Source organism: Myxine glutinosa, chromosome 6, assembly GCF_964187855.1.
Source record: "Myxine glutinosa chromosome 6, kmMyxGlut1.1, whole genome shotgun sequence".
Taxonomy (NCBI): domain Eukaryota; kingdom Metazoa; phylum Chordata; class Myxini; order Myxiniformes; family Myxinidae; genus Myxine; species Myxine glutinosa.
The window spans coordinates 80843729-80859751 of NC_136266.1; the positions used below are offsets into that span (position 1 = coordinate 80843729).

Here is a 16023-nt window from a genome sequence, read left to right on the forward strand (position 1 = left end):
GCTTTGCGTCCTCACTCCGGCTCGGTTGGCCGCCATTGAACATGTGCTCGACGGGGTTACCCAGAAGGGGGCTCCCTGTCGGCCCCTCGTCAAGGGCGGAGCCGGTAACCCCCGCACCCAATGAGAAGCCATGGGCCGATGCCATATGGGGCGGAGCTAACGAGCGAGGGCGTGTCACTCCCCGCCGGAGATATACGCGGCCCCGCGCCGGACGTGAGGAGAGATGCGCCCCGAGCTTGGAAGGAAAAGACGCCACCCTCCCGAGCGCTGAGCGACCTCCCCAGCTTGAGACCAAAGTCGCGACCCACAAGCGCTGTGATACCTTCACGCATCTCTGGACACCACCGTACGTGATCCTGCCCTGAGCACAGGTGCACCTGGAGCGATCGCTACCCGCTTTCCTGGCCATCAAACCCCGTGTGAGTGAGCCTTGTCCCGCGTTTACCTGTCGTCTGTCCGGGGATAATATAAGTGTGTTTAAGTGCCCACCTTCCTATGTTTCCCTCTTGTCCCTGTAATCTAAACCTTCCGCAATTGTAATAACAACCTTTGAGAACCGTATCCCTGGTGTCGTATTGTGTGATTGTAATCCAGCCGGGTGTCTTCTTTTTCTTATTGAGCCAGCATAGCGCGATTAGTCAACCCCGGGTGCAATCGGGGTAACTTGTACGGATACGGCGGCCATCCCGCTCGGCCCACCATACCATCAAAGTCGTATCTGTAACAATATGTTGCATTGTCGCGTGCTAAACGATTTGAGGATGTCAAGGTAAAGGTAGTCAGTAATGGCCAACAGGGAAAAATTGATGGCCGCAGTGGAATCTTCACCCGTAATGCTGTTTACCCGGAGGTCCTGCAGTGACACCATTCAGGCAACAAAAGGAGGTCACGAAGGAAAATAGTTAATTACTCCGACACATTTAGTTGCGGTGATTGAAAAATCACCGGACTATTGTTGCTGTTTTGATGCTTTTTACTGCTGTTTTCATGCTTTTTCACTGCTGTTTTGATGCTTTTTCAGTGCTGTTTTTTCACAGCTGTTCTGATGCTTTTTCACTGCTGTTTTGATGCTTTTTCACTGCTGTTTTGATGCTTTTTCAGCTGTTTTGATGCTTTTTCACTGCTGTTTTGACGCTTTCCACTGTTGTTTTGATGCTTTTTCACTGCTGTTTTGATGTTGTTTCACAGCTGTTCTGATGCTTTTTTGCCGTTTTGCCTAAAAATCTCATTTCAAAAAAAAAAATTCCAAAAAAATCTCACAATGATGACATATAATTCAACGAAAACGTTGAAGCAACCGCATAATATTACGGTGTTGTTTAACTCTGAGTGAGAATAGTTCTAAATTTTTAAAACTTTCTTCTGATATTTGTGATTTCTTTCAAACAAACTGTATTTCCCATCTACACGGGCATGTATGTATTCCTATTAACGTTATGTAAAGTACATAAATTGTGTGGATTACATCATTTGTGGATGTGATCAATTATTGCCAGTAACCATTTTATATAACTGAATGTGCAGGTGCAGCATCTAACTCAATATGTCGAAATGTCACACACATCCATGCCCGTGGGATTCCCACGGGTGACCCCGCTAGTAAATAATAATGGTCCCAGTTGTGACCCCCGAGGTGCCCCACTACTCACATCCACTCGTTGCTTCCTGCTCTCACTAAGCCAGTCTCCACTCCAGTTAGCTACCTGACTATCCACTCCACAAACCCTCACCTTGGCTAACAACCTCCTATGTGGTACCTTATCAAATGCCTTCTGAAAGTCTACATAAACAACATCCACTGCCCTTCTCTCATCCATCCACCCAATCAGAAACGGCTTCATAGAACTTCAATCAATTTGTTAAACATGATCTCCCAGTGGTAGATCCATGCTGACTGCTTTTAATTCGTTTATATATTTATTTAAATGGTTGCTCATTTGGTCCGTAATAAATGTCTCCAGCAACTTCCCCATAACTGAAGTCAAAGTAACAGGCCTATAGTTCCCCAATTATTCTCTGCATCCTTTCTTATATAACGGAGTTATTTTTGCTACCGTCCAATCCTCTGGTACCTGTCCTGACTCCAGTGAGCTATTAGATATATCCGTTAACATCTTGCTTACCTGCTCTGCCCCCACCTCAATACTCTCGGGTGCAGATTATCTGGCCCCGGAGCTTTATCTACGCCTAGCTGTTCCTTTACTTCCTCCACTCCAGCCTGGATCTTCTGCAAAAGCCCTTCCTCACTTCCTTGATAGATCCTCTCAACTATTAGCAATTGTCCTATTGTTGTGGAAGTGTTGAAGCAAAATAACTGTTTAATAAGCCCGTCATCTGTTTCCATGGAAGTCTTTTCTACGCGCTGATCTCCGATTAGCTCATCTGTTAAAGAACCGAAATTACAGGGAGCAGTTAGTTTTGAAAGTGAAATGCAACAAATGCAACAACAACTCCTCCCCCCAAGCCCTCTCCCTCCCACAGATCTCCCGATGTCCTTGCTCTCCATCTTGTTCTCCCGCTCCCTTTATCATATGTTTTATGTTTTAGTTTGTCTTTTTTGTGATCAATGTTAGCTCTTACACGAGCCTCGACCTTGTATACACAAAAAACAAACAAAAAACATTGTTTGTCGGGTGGAATTGATGCCGATGCCGCTTGTTCCTGGTACTCTTTTTAGGCCCAGAGTCGCTCTCAAGCGCAAGGTGGAAGTGTCGGTTGTTAGCTTCAACATTCCACTGGTTTACAGCATTGAGAGAAGAAAAAGATGTAGGATGGAAAGGATCCATGGTATGAGGGAGCGAATTGACCGAGGGCGGCAAGAGGGTCAAGGAGGGGGTATGCCCCTCCTTTGGTAGGGTAATTTTGTAATTTGAACCTTACATTTTGTACATTTAAAACACTTTTATGCAAAATAAAGCAGAATAATCATGTTTTCCAGATTAATTTAAGTTTTTTTTTATTTTTTACATGTAACCCCTGAATATGTTTTGGATTCTACATTGAATAACACATGTTGTCATGAGTAAAGTGTAAGCTCAAATTTAAAGATAAACTTCGACTTAGCCATGCCTTACTCTCCAATACAGGCTTTAGATAGATCTACTGCAATGACCTCAAGGCTGGCCGACTAGGCCATATCTCGTATGTGTGTGCATGTACATGCATGTACATGTGCATGCGACTCGTGCATACAGGTAAGGAAGCACAGGCGCGGTTCCTATTGGTACAATGTTTTGCTCTGAGTTACATCTTGTCCGTCAACCAATGAGAATCATCCTACATTTTGCAGGTCAATAATGCTTATATATGAGACATGAGACGGCATTTGCCATTTGCTGCTGCATACTTTGAACACTAGCTGTTTCCAATCAAATGCAATGAGATTATGGATATGATATTTCAAGAAACATTGCGAGAAACCGCCCAAAGGTTTACAGAAACCTTGTCGCAACATCAAAATCTATCAAAAACTTTGATGAGACATTCTTTTCTGAAAGCGGTATTTTTTCGCTATTATTGGGCAATACAATTGGTAGGCTGTTCAAGTATACAAAGAGCAATAGACTACCTCCTAAAACGGTAGAGTTGGCAACTAAGGCTTCGGTTCCCAAGCAGTGAAGTGAAATGGCCTGATTATGAGTGAGGGTGACATCTGCACTTTCTAAGCCTTTCGCTGCCAAGTCGGTTTGAAAGGATGCAGTCCATTGATGCCCTGGAAGAGACAGCTCTCACAGAGAAGCCTGGAAGGGAGGTGGATCTGGTAACTGTAAAGCGGCCATCTTCGTCGCCAAATGTGTTGTATTTGAACCAGTGCGACCACCAAATCCAAACTGTGGCTCAGAACCCATGCAGGTGAGCTTTTATTAACATGGTAAAGCACATACAGAAAGCACTGTCACCAGGGCAGCACAAACATGCTTCCGACAAAGCTACAAACACCCTCATCAACTACAACAACCCCTTTTTCCAACCATATTGGAAAATATCATTCATCAATATCGATCTTATGCCACCAATGAACGAACCTCCTTTAGAGGTCATTTTTGGCCTTTTTGGGAACCGTGGTCCCCTTTTTGAAGCAATGTTTTACGGCCGGATGCCCTTCCTGCCGCCAACCTTGTTGGTCGCCTCTTGCGACACACAGGGAATTACCAGTGAACTGGCACTCAATTTGCCGACCTCGGAAGGATGACAGGCTGAGTCAACCCCCCTGGTGTTAATTCAGCGATCGACCGGGATTCGAACCCAGGATCCTATGATCCCAAGCCGGCACCCGAACCGCGAAGCCAACACCAGGCGCATGCCACTAATGGAAGACGCAATTAAATGGAGACACGTATTCTGAACTTAGAAAATACAATCATTTAGCGTGTTTATAGTACAGTGTTGACAACCAAGCGGACCACGTTAAAAGAGACAATGAGGGTATCCAAAAACGCAGCAAAACATATATATATATCTATAAATATAATTATATATACAGTCACGTGAAAAAGTAAGTACACCCCATGTAAAGTTTTGACTTTTTCAACATATTTCAACATACAGCCATTTGATCTTCATTTCAACAATATTGATAGATAAAGGTGATATAATATAACAAATATCATGAAACATTTACATTTTGTAGTCCATTGTATAATGTAAATAAACATAAATGCAAATTTCGCATGTGGAAAAAGTAAGTACACCCCTACATTTATCACTACTTCAAATACCTAAAATTAGAATCAGTTGCACCAGCTCAGGTGCAAATGATTAGAACATCGTTAGAGAGGATCTTGGAGGAACCTGTCTTATTTAAACCTCAGACATTTAATTTGGTTTGCTCTTTGTTGTTGAAGTGTGCGGCATCACCATGCTTCGATCAAAAGAGCTCTCTGAAGCCTTCAGAAAGAAGGTTATAGATGCCTACCAGTCTGGGAAGAGATTTAAATAGATTTCCAAACAATTTGAAATCAATCATTCGACTGTCCGGAAGATCATCTACAAGAGGAGAAGATTCCAAACAACTGCCAACTTGTTCAGGCCAGGCCGCCCCAGCAAGTTCAGCCCGAGATCACACCGCAAGATGCTGAAAGAAGTCTCTAAGAACCCCAGAATGTCACCACGGGACCCACAGGTAGCTCTTGCCACTGTTGATGTTAAGGTTCACGAGTCTCCCATTAGAAAGAGGCTGCACAAATTTGATCTACATGGGAGGTGTGCCAGGAGGAAACCTTTGCTGTCCAGAAAGAACATCAGTGCAAGACTAAAGTTTGCCAATGAACACCTAGGCAAAGACCAGCACTTCTGGAACAATGTGCTCTGGGCAGATGAGTCAAAGGTAGAGCTATTTGGCCACAGTACCAGAAGACATGTTTGGCGAAAACCAAAGACAGCATTTGACCACAAGAACCTGATACCAACTGTAAAGCATGGTGGTGGAAATATTATGGTTTGGGGCACCTTTGCTGCATCAGGGCCTGGGCAGCTCACCATCATATAATCCACTATGAATTCTTCATTGTACCAGAGGGTGCTTGAGGATAATGTGAGGCCATCTGTCGGATGGTTGAAGCTCAACCGAAGGTGGACCTTGCAACATGACAATGACTCTAAACATACCAGTAAATCCACCAAGGAATGGCTGAAAAGAATGAAATGGAGGGTTCTGGAATGGCCAAGTCAAAGCCCAGATCTAAATCCCATCGAGATGTTGTGGAGGGATTTGAAACGAGCTGTGCATGCAAGAAACCCCTCAAACATCGCACAGCTGAAAGAATTCTACATGGAGGAGTGGGCAAAAATTTCTCCCAGTCGATGTCAGAGACTGGTAGACAGTTATAAGAAACGCCTCCTTGAGGTTGTTTCTGCCAAAGGGGGCAATACCAACTGTTAGAGCCAAGGGTGTACTTACTTTTTCCACATGCGAAATTTGCATTTATGTTTATTTAAATTATACAATGGACTACAAAATGTAAATGTTTCATGATATTTGTTATGTTATATCACCTTTATCTCTCAATATTGTTGAAATGAAGATCAAATAGCTGTATGTTGAAATATGTTGAAAAAGTCAAAACTTTACATTGGGTGTACTTACTTTTTCACGTGACTGTCTATATATATATATATATATATATATATATATATTGTTATGTCTGTAGGGTAGAACAATATCTTGAGTCAGGTAGATCTGAATAGGTAACATGCTTCGTCTGTCACGATAGGGAATCTACCTGTAATAAGTTCCATGTGTAGTCCGGTTTGTCGGTTAAGACGTATACCTGTGAACATACCAGGATGTTCGAGTGTTAGATAGTGTAGGGATTAAGAAAACCCCCTGTGTGTCACACCTGGTAATCAAACCTTTGTCCCTTATGGCAATGCACACCAACATAAACACTTAGACAGGCCCTTAGTACAACATTAAATAATTCCCTTCCCTGACAAGGACTTCGGAAGAGAACAGGCAAGAGGCCAGTTCGGGGCACCGCTGCACGGGCTGCAGCCAGCTACACCTCCGGGAGGCCTAGCCACATCGAGTGCCACGAGCTATCACCACGCTACGGGCCTGTGATTGGTCAGCGCAGTAGGCACGAACCTCCAGCCAACGAGTGCGGGAGGCGCGAAGCTGGAAGGTTCGGTGGAGGGCGCTGGTTGGTGGTGCGCCAAGGCTGACGTCACCGCCCAGGTTATATCAGGGCATGCCGAACGACATTTTCCCGCTTGCACATCGAGTTCTCTCTTGTGCAGCACGTCCCTCTGGCCCTCTTGCACGTCCAGTTCGAACCCTTGTGCTTTCTGGCTGTCTCGGAGTGTTTGAAGCTTTTGCGGTCCTTCTTGGTATTGAGAGGTCCTGGTGGTCGTTGGCTCACCATCTGCGTGGTGCGTGGAGCGGTGCTTTTGGTGCTTTGGGGCCTCATGTGCGATCGGCGCTTCTGGAGCTTAGAGTGGTGCACGTACCTCGTGGGCGGTCGACGAGGAGCCTGGAGTGGGCATTGGCCTGGGCCTTCGCGGTGCTGTGGTGCTGGAGCGAGGGGCCTCGTGGCGTGCTTTGGAGCTTGGAGCCAATTGGGGATGACAGACCACAGACAGATAAGGACGCACCACATTCACAACCACACGACGTTACTTTTCCTTTAATTCCTTCCTGTGTCTCGTTGCTGAAGTGAGGTGTTTGGGGTCCCAATATAGGATTTAGTTTATTTGATTGCCGTCGCGTTTTATTGTATCGGGTCCGTCAATAAATCTGTATTTTTGTACATTAAATCTCGTGGTTGTTCGGTTCATTAATTCCCTGCAGGATCGAAGCCGCGGTCGGCGCGCTCCAGGTAAGTGCTTTTGCCGTAGCTTTCCACTTCCCTTCCTCTTCCCGCGCTACATAAGTAAATCCGTGTTTGGTCGTCGCCTCAGGTAAATGCATTCTGGTCCATCCGCGAGGCCTGGTATTAACCGAAGGGTCCACGCAACAATATATACACATATACAGTGCATTCCGAAAGTATTCAGACCCCTTCACTTTTTTCACATTTTGTTATGTTGCAGCCTTATGCTGAAATCGTTTAAATTCATTTTTTTCCCTCATCAATCAATCTACACTCAATACCCCATAATGACAAAGAGAAAACAGGATTTTAGAAAGTTTTGCAAATTTATTAAAAAGAAAAAACTGAAATATAACATTGACATAAGTATTCAGACCCTTTGTTATGACACTTGAAATTGAGCTCAGGTGCCTCCCATTTCCCTTGATCATCTTTGAGATGTTTCTACACCTTGATTTGAGTCCACCTGTGGTAAATTCAATTGATTGGACATGATTTGGAAAGGCACAGACCTGTCTATATAAGGTCTCACAGCTGACAATGCATATCAGAGCAAAAACCAAGCCATGAGGTCGAAGGAACTGCCTGCAGAGCTCAGAGACAGGATTTTGTCGAGGCACAGATCTGGGGAAGCCTACAAAAAAAGTTTCTGCTGCATTGAACGTTCCCAAGAGCACAGTGGCCTCCATAATTTTTAAATGGAAGAAGTTTGGAACAACCAGGACTCTTCCTAGAGCTGGCCGTCCGGCCAAACTGCGCAATCGGGGGAGAAGGGCCTTGGTAAGAGAGCTGACCAAGAACCCGATGGTCACTCTGGCTGAGATCCAGAGATCCTGTGTAGAGATGGGAGAAACTTCCAGAAGGACAACCATCACTGCAACACTCCACCGATCTGGGCTTTATGGCAGAGTGGCCAGACGGAAGCCTCTCCTCAGTGAAAGACACATGAAAGCCCGCTTGGAGATTGCAAAAAAGCACCTAAAGGACTCTCAGACTGTGAGAAACAAGATTCTGTGGTCTGATGAAACCAAGATTGAACTGTTTGGCCTCAATTCTAAGCGTCATGTCTGGAGGAAACCAGGCACTGCTCATCACCTGCCCAATACCATCCCCGCTGTGAAGCATGGGGGTGGCAGCATCATGCTGTGGGGGTGTGGGGGACTGATGAGGGTTGAGGGAACAATGAATGGAGCAAAGTACAGAGGTATCCTTCATGAAAACCTGAAACAGAGCGCTCAGGGCCTCAGACTGGGCCAAAGGTTCACCTTCCAAAAGGACAATGACCCGAAGCACACAGCCAAGACAAAGCAGGAGTGACTTAGGGACAACTCTGTGAAGGTCCTTGAGTGGCCCAGCCAGAGCCCTGACTTGAACCCAATCAAACATCTCTGGAGAGACCTGAAAGTGGCTGTCCACCGACGGTCCCCATCCAACCTGACAGAGCTTGAGAGTACCTGCAGAGAAGAATGGCAGAAAATCCCCAAATCCAGGTGTGCAAAGCTTGTCGCGTCATACCCAAGAAGACTCGAGGCTGTAATTGCTGCCAAAGGTGCTTCAACGACGTACTGAGTTAAGGGTCTGAATACTTATGTCAATGTGATATTTCAGTTTTTTCTTTTTAATAAATTTGCAAAACTTTCTAAAATCCTGTTTTCTCTTTGTCATTATGGGGTATTGAGTGTAGATTGATGAGGGAAAAAATGAATTCAAACGATTTCAGCATGAGGCTGCAACATAACAAAATGTGAAAAACGTGAAGGGGTCTGAATACTTTCTGAATGCACTGTGTATCTTCTTCTATCTTCTATCTATATATATCGAAGAAAGTTCTTGTTTGTTTGTTTGTTTGTTTGTCTGCACGCGCTAATCTCCTGAACGGTGAAAGATAGGAGGAAACCTCTGAAACAAAAAATGTCGGGACGGGCCCCGGGAAGGTTATAGGCTAGGTGGCGAGGCCGGCCTGGTCCGCCTCGGCCGGGCTGGGCCCATTTCGCAATTAAAAGCTGAGCTGAATTATATTTGTGAATCTTCTTCGCGCTTAACGAGCATCTTGCTGAGACACACCTAACCCGTAAACAATGACAAAAACATTGTGCACTCACACAGCTAATCGCTCAATTAAATAGCAATTTATGAAGGGAGATAAACAGCTGATTAGCCTGGGAAACTCCGCCCATATCTCCAACATCCAATTGAAATGATGCACTTGTTTAGAATTGCAGTGCCACGGACAATTGTTGGAGGGGATTCAGCACATTGCTACTCATGGTAGGTTTATCCAGGTCATCTTACAATATATTCGGCAGACAACAAAATGATTCCTTCAAGAGTCTGGATCTCCAGAGAAATTTGATATTGTCATAATTTTCCCGGAGGATTGCATCTATATTTGAGGCTTCTCAATGCACGTCGGCGAACTTCCTTATTCTTATCTTCTTCTGCCTCCTCTTGAGATGATTCAAATACTCCTAACACATCCATATTCACCTGCCATGTAAACTACCAATTATAAGCCATGCAATGATTGCTTCAAGGCCTTAAACACGCTCTTAAACACACAACACTCTTTGATGATAGAGGATAAATTTTGACCAGGTGATCATCACATGATTAATGGTTTTACACGCATCTAACTCTTAAAAACGCTTCGTAAATTCAGCTACAAGTGTTCAGAATGGCTGTAAATTATTAGCTCCTCTGTATGATTTCCTTCAGCTGTAATGTCACGATGACGATTCTCTCAGATGTTGCCACAAGAAAATCACACCTTTTGGCAACATGTGATGACATTTCCTCAAACCATCTAGATGTCCTTCAACCCTGCTATTGGTGTTTCCCCCTCTTTTTACTGGTCCTTTTGTTGCATCCTGAGCCATTTGATGTTCTAGCTTTTCCACGAGCCTTGATTTTGAATTTAAAAAACGTCGGTCTGACCTCTCTTGGTGGACTTTGCAGTGGAAGCTTAAACATGCAAAAGTACCTAAAGTATTGATGTTCCAACCCCAGAAACGTATTTGGCCTTTTCAGCATAAAAGGTGAATTTTTTTTTTTGGGATACAAGATCGAGGCTCATGTAAGAGCTCGCACATTAAACACAAAAAACATAAACGGACACAAAAAAAAACAATAAAGGGAGGGGGAGATAAGATGGGGAGAGAGAGAAGCACACAAGCACAACAGTAGCGAACAGGGACATCGGGAAATCTGTGGAAGGGAGAGCGCTGGGGGTGAGGGAGGGGGGGCGGAAGGGGAGGGAAGGGGTACACGGTATAAAACAAATTGACACTACTAGGAATTTCAGGAATGAAGTCAGAGATTGAAAGGTATAAAACAAATTGACACTACGAGGGATTTCAGGAATGAAGTCAGAGATTAAAAGGTATAAAACAAATTGACACTACGAGGAATTTCAGGAATGAAGTCAGAGATTGAAAGGTATAAAACAAATTGACACTACGAGGAATTTCAGGAATGAAGTCGGAGATTGAAAGGTTTAAAACAAATTGACACTACGAGGAATTTCAGGAATGAAGTCAGAGATTGAAAGGTTTAAAACAAATTGACACTACGAGGAATTTCAGGAATGAAGTCGGAGATTGAAAGGTATAAAACAAATTAACACTACGAGAAATTTCAGGAATGAAGTCAGAGATTGAAAGGTATAAAACAAATTGACACTACGAGGAATTTCAGGAATGAAGTCGGAGATTGAAAGGTTTAAAACAAATTGACACTACGAGTAATTTCAGGAATGAAGTCGGAGATTGAAAGGTATAAAACAAATTGACACTACGAGAAATTTCAGGAAATGAAGTGAGAGATTGAAAGGTATAAAACAAATTGACACTACGAGGAATTTCAGGAATGAAGTCGGAGATTGAAAGGTTTAAAACAAATTGACACTACGAGAAATTTCAGGAATGAAGTCGGAGATTGAAAGGTATAAAACAAATTGACACTACAAGAAATTTCAGGAATGAAGTCGGAGATTGAAAGGTTTAAAACAAATTGACACTACGAGGAATTTCAGGAATGAAGTCAGAGATTGAAAGGTTTAAAACAAATTGACATGACGAGAAATTTCAGGAATGAAGTCGGAGATTGAAAGGTATAAAACAAATTGACACTACGAGGAATTTCAGGAATGAAGTCGGAGATTGAAAGGTTTAAAACAAATTGACACTACGAGAAATTTCAGGAATGAAGTCGGAGATTGAAAGGTTTAAAACAAATTGACACTACGAGAAATTTCAGGAATGAAGTCGGAGATTGAAAGGTTTAAAACAAATTGACATGACGAGGAATTTCAGGAATGAAGTCAGAGATTGAAAGGTATAAAACAAATTGACACTACGAGGAATTTCAGGAATGAAGTCGGAGATTGAAAGGTTTAAAACAAATTGACACTACGAGGAATTTCAGGAATGAAGTCAGAGATTGAAAGGTATAAAACAAATTGACACTACGAGGAATTTCAGGAATGAAGTCGGAGATTGAAAGGTTTAAAACAAATTGACATGACGAGGAATTTCAGGAATGAAGTCAGAGATTGAAAGGTTTAAAACAAATTGACTGTGACGAGGAATTTCAGGAATGAAGTCAGAGATTGAAATGTATCAAACAAATTGACACTACGAGAAATTTCAGGAATGAAGTCGGAGATTGAAAGGTATTAAACAAATTGACACTACGAGGAATTTCAGGAATGAAGTTGGAGATTGAAAGGTATAAAACAAATTGACATGACGAGGAATTTCAGGAATGAAGTCGGAGATTGAAAGGTATAAAACAAATTGACATGACGAGGAATTTCAGGAATGAAGTCGGAGATTGAAAGGTTTAAAACAAATTGACACTACGAGGAATTTCAGGAATGAAGTCGGAGATTGAAAGGTATAAAACAAATTGACACTACGAGGAATTTCAGGAATGAAGTCGGAGATTGAAAGGTTTAAAACAAATTGACATGACGAGGAATTTCAGGAATGAAGTCAGAGATTGAAAGGTATTAAACAAATTGACACTACGAGGAATTTCAGGAATGAAGTCAGAGATTGAAAGGTACAAAACAAATTGACACTACGAGGAATTTCAGGAATGAAGTCGGAGATTGAAAGGTTTAAAACAAATTGACACTACGAGGAATTTCAGGAATGAAGTCGGAGATTGAAAGGTATTAAACAAATTGACACTACGAGGAATTTCAGGAATGAAGTCAGAGATTGAAAGGTACAAAACAAATTGACACTACGAGGAATTTCAGGAATGAAGTCGGAGATTGAAAGACGTGGATTTGGGGTGCAAAATGGCAATGGAAACAAACCTGACGTTAAAATGTAACGCTAATTGCAACACAGGGCATTTGCTTGACATTTGTGATTCTACAAAGTAATGAAGCGCACTTTGCCCGAAATCGATGGACCATGAATTATATTCTCTCAAAAATATTTTTTCCCCAGAACACTCAGATTTTAAATTGGAAAAGGTCCAAACGTATGAAATAATTTCATACGTAATCCAAACGTATGAAAGAATTAATGGAGGGGGGAAATGTCCCAAATGTTTTTAATTAAAAAATAATAAATTTAGACTGGATAAACTTTGTTTAAACATGTGACTTTCTTTTCTGAGTGAAGAGGTTATCCTCTTCTTTCTATATTTCTGTACCTTGGGAGTTTGTGGAGATGAGTGAAGCAATTCTCGACTCCTCTCTGGCGTGATCTCTCCGTCACCTAACTCATTCTTCTTACTGCTAAAACACGCACATCAAGCACACGTGTGAACCAAATGTACATTTACATGTTAAATCTGATGGAGAAGATATGGCTGTGAGTGAAAATGGTCGTCTGATAAAGAACCACACAAATCCATGTTACATTGTGGGATTAAGTTGTCATAAATCAATAGGAACGTTATTTTGAGAAGGTCAGGGTGGTGGGATGTCGAACAAACATCGGATGTACATAAATCGCAATTCAGGACAAATACATCAGTTTGTTATGTTTGTTTTTTTGTTACCTCCGCCACCAAAGGTGGATGGAGGTTATGTTTTCACCCCTATCTGTCCGTTTGTGAACAAAATATCTCAAAAGGTTGTAGACGGATTCGGAGGAAATTTGGCAGAGATGTAGCGTATGTGACAAGGACAAAATGATTAGATTTTGGTGAAGATCCGGATCCGGCTACTATAATTTTTAAAGTGATTCTTCACCATTGGGACACAGGACCAAAAACGATAAATATCAGGATATCTCAAAAAGTAATGGATGGATTTGGACGAAGTTTGTTGGACAGGTTGTGTGTGTGACAAGGAAGAATCGAAGAATGTTTCTACATTATATACATTCTGTATTGTGATTTTCTGGTCTACTCTGATGAGATACAAAACGTAAATTGTTCACCAGGTGGAGGAAGGTATGCTCTCTACTGAGTGCTGTTCTAGTTCCTTTTGTGTCTGTGGTGACACATATGTAACACATTTCATTTGTGGAGTCTGCATGTGATTGTTTAGAGTAGCATTGTATTTTTGCAAAGTATTTCAGAAGGCTCAATAAATCACCTGGGTCGTCCGAATCCGTCCACAACTTTTTGAGATATCCATCGTGCTCACAGACAGACAAACAGACAGACAGACAGATGAAAAATCGGTCAGAGACCGAGGACTTGCTGGGAATATACTTTTTTATTGGCCATTTTGGACTTGTCGAATTATGACGTCATAATGGAGGCACCAATGACATCATCATTAAAATATTTTATTCCCCATGGAGAGTTCTTTACAATGAGGCATGTCTCAATTTTTTCCATTCAGCGCTTTCAGAGATATAGAGGTGCAAAGTTTTTCGGTTTTTCCAAGATGGCGGCCGAACCACGTGACCGATGACGTCATCATTATGTTTTTTTTACACCAGTTTATGCCGACATGGCGCTCAAGAAATTGCATCTTGATTGGATGAAGTTTTGTACTTGTCGAATTATAAAATTATGACATCATAATGGAGGCCTTGGGCTGAGAGAGTTAAAAATTGGGCACAGTCTATTCCAGGGCAAGACAAATATGTGTGTAAAGTTTGGCAATTCTCCGTGCAACGGTGTAGACGTAGTGCTGCGCACAGACAGACAGGCAGACAAACAGACAGACAAACCAACCGATCAACATACTTGCCGGAATCTTTTCCGGCAAGTAAAAAATTCACTCATAGAGGGACACTTGGCAAAAGAGAACAAAGCAGAATGGCACTCAGTAGAGCATTCCTTTTGACCTTACATATAATTGGTGGTTGAATTCAGTTAGCTGAAATGAAAATCCTTTTCAAATTTCAAGTCAATCGGATGAAAATTTGAGGATTTTAGAAATTTGAAAAAAGTGGTTGACCTTTGGCCTATGTTGACCTTTTGACCTTTTGACCTCAAAAATATATAGGATTTTGTCGGACCACGAACTCCAACGTTTGGTTAAGTTTTGTGAAGATCGGTTCAAAATTGTGACCTGTAGGCAAGTATATGAGTGGACAGACAAACACACCCACAAACAAACACACACACAAACAAACACACAAACCGGAGTGATCAACATACTTGCAAAAAAATAAAAAAAGATTTGCCAAATACCAAACAGGGGTGAAATGTAACCTCTGTCCTCTTTTAATGGCGGAGTTAAAATGTGTGAATGGCCCAGAGTAAAACACTGGCATGATGGGCCAACCGGCCTTCATTGAATATGCACGGAGGTTGTGAAGGTTGAAAAGGAATTGATGGAGTGAGGTCGTTGTGGACGAGGCTGCATGGCCGTGTAAGTCGTGAGGATCAAGAAACTCGACTTGACAGTTGGGATCGTGCACAAGAAATCAAAAATACAACAAAAGAAAGCAAACTGCCACCCTCCCCCCCGCCCCCCCTCTCTCCTCCCATCCCTCTCCATCTATGTTCCTCTTTTCTCTCTCACTCCTCTCAATCCTCTCACCCCTCTGCCTCTCATCTTCTCTTTCACTCACCCCTCCTTCCCTCTCCCCATCTGTGAAGTGACAGGTGGTATTCGCTAGTTGTCGTAATAAGGGGTTTTTGTTTCTTCTAAAATTTGATGACAAAAACTCAAATGGTAAAAATGTTATGGCCTCGATAGACAGACAGTCATTGTCATTATCACCAAGGGCCATATGCCCCTCACTCACCTCCCTTGCTCACTCATGGAGTGTGAAGGCTCATTCAGCTGTGGATATGCTGAGGCCAGTTACAGTAACTACCTTGAGGCTTTTTCTGTGCCATATGTGCACCACTGGCTCTCCATAGTACCACATTAGTGCTCTTTCTGATGGGCAAAGCTGTGGCCAATGCAAAGCCTTGACCTAACATATATTTGAACATAGAATACATGAAAGCAACTGCATTTAAAAACCTGTCAGCATTTGTGGGTTATTTGTACTAAGAATGGGGAGAGGGAAGTGGCGGCCCTTGACAGAGGGAGATGAATTCCTGTTAAACTGATGAACTATATCCATTCTCTCACTACTCGATGTGGCAAGTTATTCGACATATCCACATAGCCATGTTTCCAGTTGATTTAAAATCCCCGTCTCTCCTCAATCTTAGGTTTTCTATCCTTACATTGGAGCTGTGCCTCGAATGTGAATGTTAGTCATTATGAGGCCCGATGTGAAGCACAATAATGGCTCAGCGGGAGCCCCTGTCGTCATTCGAAAATATGCAATTTAGT

At 42.6% G+C, this 16023-nt stretch overlaps 1 protein-coding gene across 23 annotated transcripts in view; it reads right to left on the reverse strand.

The window, feature by feature from the left end:
• RAP1GAP (RAP1 GTPase activating protein) overlaps positions 1 to 16023 on the reverse strand; it is a 572300-nt gene that overhangs the window by 134727 nt on the left and 421550 nt on the right. For all 23 annotated transcript variants that reach the window (XM_078780052.1, XM_078780046.1, XM_068120452.2 and 20 more), the window contains one exon: positions 12978 to 13062. Coding sequence is in view for 17 of the 23 variants with exons in the window: in XM_078780043.1 (XP_078636169.1) it covers positions 12978 to 13062 (85 nt within the window). In the remaining 6 variants the exon portion in view is untranslated. The remainder of the gene's footprint in view (positions 1 to 12977; positions 13063 to 16023) is intronic.